Source organism: Cicer arietinum, chromosome 7, assembly GCF_000331145.2.
Source record: "Cicer arietinum cultivar CDC Frontier isolate Library 1 chromosome 7, Cicar.CDCFrontier_v2.0, whole genome shotgun sequence".
Classification (NCBI taxonomy): Eukaryota; Viridiplantae; Streptophyta; class Magnoliopsida; order Fabales; family Fabaceae; genus Cicer; species Cicer arietinum.
The window spans coordinates 40355672-40363352 of NC_021166.2; the positions used below are offsets into that span (position 1 = coordinate 40355672).

At 36.1% G+C, this 7681-nt stretch overlaps 1 protein-coding gene across 1 annotated transcript; it reads right to left on the reverse strand.

The window, feature by feature from the left end:
• Window positions 1–3869: 3869 nt before the first annotated feature.
• On the reverse strand, window positions 3870–7281 carry LOC101510797 (GRAS family protein RAD1-like). Its single transcript, XM_004516193.4, has one exon. It carries the CDS (start codon window positions 7114–7116, stop codon window positions 5512–5514), a length of 1605 nt encoding a protein of 534 aa, XP_004516250.2. The 5' UTR covers window positions 7117–7281; the 3' UTR covers window positions 3870–5511.
• Between the last annotated feature and the right edge of the window lie 400 nt (window positions 7282–7681).

The window sequence follows — 7681 nt, forward strand, 5'->3', positions numbered from 1 at the left end:
TTGTTGAGATGGAAAAACGCTTTGTAAAAAGTGATAAGGCTGAAACAAGTTCTTTGCTTCAGAATTTAATTTCCATGAAGTATCAAGGCAAGGGAAATATAAGAGAGCACATTATGATGATGTCCAACATTGCTTCTAAGCTTAAAGGTCTAAAGCTTGAGTTGTCAGATGACTTACTCATTCATTTAGTATTGCTGTCTCTTCCTTCGCAATTCAGTCAGTTTAAGGTGACTTATAATTGTCAAAAGGAGAAATGGACTCTTAATGAGCTCATTTCATTATGTGTGCAAGAAGAGGACAGGCTGAAGCAAGATAGGACTGAAAGTGCTCACTTTACTAGCATCTCTAAAGACAAGGGCAAAAGGAAAAGAATTGAGGAGCCCAAGAACAAAGCTGCTGCTAAGGGTCCAGAACAAAAGAAGCAGACTAAGGATAACAACTGCTTCTTCTGCAGGAGTTCTGGACACGTGAAGAAGGATTGTGCCAAATATCACGCTTGGCGTGTTAAGAAAGGTATGATTCTGTCTTTGGTCTGTTCTGAGGTTAATTTAGCTTCAGTACCTAGAAACACTTGGTGGTTAGACTCTGGTGCAACTACTAACATCAGTGTTTCAATGCAGGGTTGCCTGAACTTCCGAAAGCCTAGTGATACTGAAAGATGGATCTATGTAGGAGATGGGAAGAAGGTAGAAGTTGAAGCCATAGGAAAATTTAGATTATTATTAAGTTCCGGTCATTATTTGGATTTAAAAGACACTTTTGTTGTACCGTCATTTAGACGGAATTTGATCTCTATTTCTTATTTGGACAAATCAGGATATTATTGTTCATTCGGGAATAAAGAATTTACTTTGTCTTTAAATTCGAATGTTGTTGGAACCGGTTTACTTTCTGGTTATGATAATCTTTATTTGTTGGAAACTGTGGCTAACTATAATGAAACCTTGAATGTGGAATCACGTGGTACTAAGCGGAAAATTGACAATTTCAATTCAGGGGTGCTTTGGCACAAGCGTCTAGGTCACATCTCTAAAAATAGAGTTGAACGACTTGTGTCAGATGGAATTTTAGATTCCATTGACTTCACAGACTTTAACGTTTGTGTAGCATGCATTAAAGGAAAACAGACTAAAGATAAGAAATTAGGCGCATATAGAGCTACAGACGTCTTAGAATTGATACATACGGACATCTGTGGGCCATTTCCAACTCCTTCTTGGAATGGTCAACAATATTTTATATCATTCATAGACGATTATTCTAGATATGCCTACCTTTACCTAATTCACGAAAAGTCCCAATCAATAGACGTGTTCAAATCCTTTAAGGCAGAAGTTGAGAATCAACTTAATAAAAGAATTAAAAAGGTCAAATCTGATCGTGGTGGTGAATACTACGGCAGATATGACGGTTCAGGTGAACAACGTCCGGGACCATTTGCCAAATACCTAGAGGAATGTGGAATCGTCCCACAATACACTATGCCGGGGTCACCCAGCATGAATGGTGTAGCTGAAAGACGAAACAGGACTCTTAAGGATATGGTAAGGAGTATGATTTGTCATTCCACCTTGCCAGAGTCACTCTGGGGAGAGGCATTAAAAACAGCAGCATACATTCTTAATAGAGTACCAACTAAGGCAGCGGCTAAAACACCTTATGAGCTTTGGATTGGGCGTAAGCCTAGTCTGAAGCACCTTCATGTTTGGGGATGTCCAGCTGAGGCAAGGCCTTATAGGCCGAATGAAAAGAAATTTGAACCCCGAACAATTAGCAGCTATTTTATAGGGTACTCAGAAAAATCAAGGGGCTATAAATTTTATGATCCTAATTTGAGAACAATTTTTGAGACGGGAACGGCAACGTTCTTTGAGGATATTGAGTTTGGGGGGAAGATTAAGGTTAAAGATTTTGTCTTTGAGGAAGAATCGGTAACAATTCCAGAACTGATTCTTCCACCAATTGACTTTCCCATTATTGAACAAACTCAAGATGATCTGGTTGTTCAGGAAGAACAAAATCCAGATCAAATTCAAGATCCTCAAGAACAAGTGCCTCAAGAGCCAGCTCCATTGCGGAGATCCACTAGAGAAAGGAAAAATGCTATTTCGGATGATTATGTAGTATTTATCAATGAGGTAGAGGAAAATGTTGGCATGACGGAAGACGACCCAGTCAACTTTCATCAAGCCATGCAAGATTCTCGTTCAGATAAGTGGATCGAAGCAATGAATGAGGAGTACAAGTCTATGCAAGACAATTCAGTTTGGGAACTTATCCCATTACCTGAAGGAAAGAAACCCATTGGTTGCAAATGGATTTTTAAAACCAAGCGGGATTCCAATGGTAATGTGGAGAGATATAAGGCACGTCTTGTAGCTAAGGGTTATACTCAAAAGGAAGGGATTGATTATAAAGAGACTTTCTCTCCGGTTTCATCGAAGGACTCTTTAAGAATAATCATGGCTCTTGTTGCTCACTTTAATTTGGAGCTTCATCAAATGGATGTAAAAACAGCTTTTCTCAATGGCGACATTGATGAGACGATCTATATGGTGCAGCCAGAAAACTTTGTGTTGGGAGACCCAAAGAATATGGTGTGCAAACTAAGAAAATCCATTTATGGGCTAAAACAAGCTTCTCGTCAATGGTACCATAAATTTCATCAAGTAATTCTCTCATTTGGTTTTGAGATGAATACAGTTGATGATTGTGTGTATCATAAGTTCAGTGGGAGCAGACATATTTTCCTGGTCTTGTATGTTGATGACATACTGCTTGCCACTAACGATATAGGCATGTTGCACGAAACTAAGAAATTTCTATCAAAGCATTTTGAGATGAAAGATCTTGGTGACGCCTCTTTTGTATTAGGAATTCAGATACACCGAGACAGATCTCGAGGTATTCTTGGATTGTCACAAAAGAGCTATATCGATAAGGTTCTCAAAAGGTTTGGGTTACAGGATTGCAAACCAGGGGACACCCCAGTTGCTAAGGGAGACAAGTTTAGTCTCAAACAGTGCCCTAAGGGAAGTTTGGAAATTCAAGAAATGCAAAAGATCCCTTATGCTTCAGCTGTAGGGAGTCTTATGTATGCCCAAGTATGTACGCGTCCAGACATAGCGTTCATAGTAGGGATTTTAGGCAGATATTTAAGCAATCCAGGTCTTGACCATTGGAAAGCAGCCAAGAGGGTCATGAGATATTTGAAGAGAACAAGAAACTACATGCTCACATATAGGAGGTCAGACCAGTTAGAGATCACTGGGTACTCTGACTCGGATTTTGCGGGATGCCAAGACAGCTTAAGATCAACTTCAGGCTATGTCTTTCTGTTAGCTGGTGGAGCAGTTTCTTGGCGTAGTGCCAAGCAAGGTCTTACTGCTTCATCAACCATGGCAGCAGAATTCGTAGCAATTCATGAGGCATCTGACCAGGGCATTTGGCTGAGAAATTTTGTCACGGGGCTGCAAATAGTTGAAGGGATTGAAAGACCACTCAAGTTGTATTGTGACAATAGATCAGCAGTCCTGTATTCTAACAATAATAGGAGCTCAACCAAGTCAAAGCACATTGACATTAAGTTCCTAGTTGTTAAAGAGAAGGTACAAAGTGGACAGATATCCATAGAACACTTAAGGACAAACTCCATGATTGCGGATCCACTCACTAAAGGTCTACCACCCAAGGTCTTTCATGAGCATACTGCTCACATGGGTGTGCTACAGTTTGAGGAATCTTGATTTTAGTGGGAGTTTCGTCCATTATGTAATTCATGTTCTATGTTTAATTGTAAAGTACAAATACATTGTATTTGGACTTTCTGATCAGAAATAAAGTTTAAAGTATTCAGTTTTTGGTTACTTTGTACATTTAAGTTATGGTATGATCTCATTCGATAAAGTAGGACCAGTTGAAAATTGACATGCATTGACCAACTTCATGTAATTTTCATGCTACACTTTTCATAATGGGTCTATGTCATTTAGTTGTGTCAGTACGGGTGATCATTGATGGGTTTAGTTATGCTTATTATGACGAAAGCCTCTTTGGTTCCATGTGCTGATATGATTAATGGACGGGACAATTTGGATTATACTCAAGGTAATTATAATGACATTTTTGACGTCATAAAGTCTAACACACTCCTAAGGATACATGTGTGACCAGTGGGAGATTGTAAGATTTATGGGTCACATATGTAATTAATTAATAAAGTGTGTTAGGGTCATTATATAATTAGCCAATAAACTGGGGGTCAAATAATATATAATAGTTTATGGCTAAAGAGCATAATAGTTATGAAAATTAATAGTGTAGATACCAGGCAGTTTCTAATTTAATGAGGGGCTGAATTGGAAATACTGCAATTTGGGATATAACTAATAATAGTTATATATAGGGGTAATGGCCCCCAAGGCAAACACAACAAGACTATTCAGTTTCAAAATCCTAAAGGAGAAAATTCTCTGGTTCTCTCTATCCCCATCAAGAGAGCAAGGTCTTCAGGGTGTTTTGCTGAGGAAGATCACCCAACCCATTGGCTCTATCATCATCATCTCAGGACTTCATTAATGGCAATTCCCACAGGTACGCTTCCGCCTTTGGCTATTCATCATGTAATTGACATGGATTGTTGAGCACAACGTTATTAAGGTTTTTTTTTTCAACAATCAAGTCCCTTTCAAGAAGACAATCTTATGAATCAAACTCATTTTTGTAAGTAAGAGTAAATCATTAGTGAGAAAAAAGACTGAAGCTATTCTAGACTCAACTCTTTTAATGCATTTAGTAATAAATTGAAGAGAAAAAACAGGAGATTTAAATATCTCTTTTTGTCTCTTTATTATTGTTAATTTAAGATTTCAGTTCTCTTTTTTATTTTTGGAATTTTAGTCTATTTTTAATTTTTTTTTAAAATTATGCGATTTTGATCCATTACATTTAGCTCACCCTCAAATATTTAATAGAAATGTTAACGTGATAGTGTAGTGATGGTTTGATCAGCACACATGTATCAACCTTGTTAGAACCAAACAAAATGGCAACTCTATGTGTGTTGGTCTTGCAATCACTTCACTTAAATCAACATCTCTGTTAAAATTTAAACAATGAATGAACAAGATGAATTAAAATTGCATAATTTTAAGAATAAAACAATTGAAGTTTTGAAAATAAAACTAGATAGATTATAATTTGAATAGATAATAATATAAAGATTAAAATTGTATTTAACCATAAAATATTTATAGAATAGAAACTTGCAATGCAAGAGAGGCAAGAGTACCATTAGGCCAATAAAGAAAACTGGATGTGAGATTGAACTTAATGGTCAAGAAGTTCATTCATAAATAACTAATTCATCTTGGTTCTTCAAAACTGACACACTTCAATTGGGTGAAATATGCCATTGACTAAGTATAATAAAATGATTAGCTCAATTAAGTTATATGTAAAAATAAATAAATAAAAAACACAAATTATGGCAATGAATAAGTGCATGATGATTCATTCTACTCCCTTTTCCAAACTTGACACTTGCCATGCAGAAGCCATAATGATTGACCTTCCTTTCCAACCAAGTAAAAGACAACCCTTTTCACATGACAATGTATATCCATCACAATCATAAACAGAAAGCATCATTCTAGCTTGACTCGTACACTTGAGTGGCATTACCTGAAATCCTCCTCTCCCTAATTGTCTCCTCCATTGTTCGACTCTTTCATGTCTCTCTATTCTATCAGGTCCCTCATAAGCCACAACATTACAAATTTCGTCAGCAAAGTGTACTCTCTCAATTTTCATCCTTTGTGCACTATTCCTTACCATAGTTGCCTCAAGTGAATCAAATATTGCTGAGTAATAGTGAAGTGATTCCAAAAACCTACCAAGAAAAAAAGGTCCATTATGGTTTGTATCTTGTTCTACAACTGTGAGTGTAATTGGACTTAGTTTCTTGATTGATTGGAGAATTTCCTTTAGATAGCCTCTACTCTCTTTGACATATTTGTGCAATTGCAAGATGCTATTAAAAACTAAAGATTCACCTTTTCTCAACTTAAGGTTCTCAATTGTAAGAAGAGAAGGAGTTGCAGCCTCTGATATTATACAAAATTCAAGGACTATTCCAAATGAGCTTGCTTCTTCCACAAGGAAACTCATGCTAGTTTGAAGTTTTTTTGTGTTGTCTTCATTGGTATTGAATCCTGTGATCCTTAGCTTTGGAGGCCCTTCAGGCCTTGAAGCAAGGTTCCTTATAAGGGAAGGCCATTGAAAAGTATGTTCCATTCGTAAATCAATTATGTGAATAGAACTTTTTATTTTTGATGCTTGACATATAGCTTCATTTGCAGCCATGTAACCAAAAGCAATGTAAGGTGTTGTTTGGTAAAGAAGCTTAAAAGCTTCCAACTTTTTCTCCCAAGTGATTAAAGAAACATCATTAGAAGAAGCACTTTTTGTGATTGTTGTACCATTTGAAAGCACATTATTATGTGGATAAAGTGATAACCTACACTTCAATCCTTTGGCAAAACAGTAAGAAACTCTTTGCAATGAATCTCCCGAGGGATTTGCCAAAGACCAAATTTTGTTAAGTAACAAATTTGCTTGATGTGTGTCTCTGCATCCCACGGCCTCGGCACAAGCCAACAGCGTATGAACCAAGTCTAATCCTTGGTTCATACCGAGTCTGATGGCTTGCTCTTCATCTTTGCTTTCCATATTGATTGTGGTGTTTTCACAGATCTCTAATTCTTCATCCTCCATAATGGTTGGAACATATCCAATGACATCATTTATCACCATCATGGAATATGCATCACCATCATCATTATCTTCATTCACTATAAAGTGATCAAAACTTTGATGTTTCTTCTCCTCTAGAGACTCTTCTTGATCTTCATATGGATCCATGTTAATGAAACTATCAACAAAGTCATCAATCTCTGAAGTACACAATTCAATTTCATCAAGTACTGTTTCTTGGTCATGGAACTCTCCTTCTTGATCTTGATCCATTCTTGCAGGACAAAACCTTCTGATAGGGAAATCATGGTTGATACTTTCATCCATGTAGAAAGAAAGCCACATGTTTAAGTCTTCTTCCATTTCTACTTGAGGTGCCTCAAGCTCTTTGAAGAAAAAGAATTGAGGATTAAAGTGATTTGATAGATACAAAATGAACAATAAGCAATGGTATTATTAAAGAATATTATCTAGATTCTCTTAGCTTGGAGAAAGGTTGATCGTACAATTTTACAATTTAATTTAATACACAACAACTGAATTAATGTGCCAAAAGGGTCTTATAAATATGAAAGATATATTTTATAATGCTACCATATTATAACACCTTTTTTGTGTGTAAAAATATATATTTTACAATTTAATTTTAGAAGAAACGATAAATTTTACTATAATTAACTGACACAACTATGGGATCTTAGATTCAAATTCGAAACAAGACGTTCAACATAACAATATCAACATTTAATAAACTAAATTTTCAGCATAAAATTAATAATTGCTTATTTTTTCAACGTCCTTCCTTACCAGTTAAGTTACCTTTGAGTTATATCAAATAAAATGGAATTAAAGTTTACTTTTCAAAGTAAATATCTTTTGTCCTTAAGTTGAAATCCGAGATTTTGAAGCTGTGTGAATTTCTGATGGT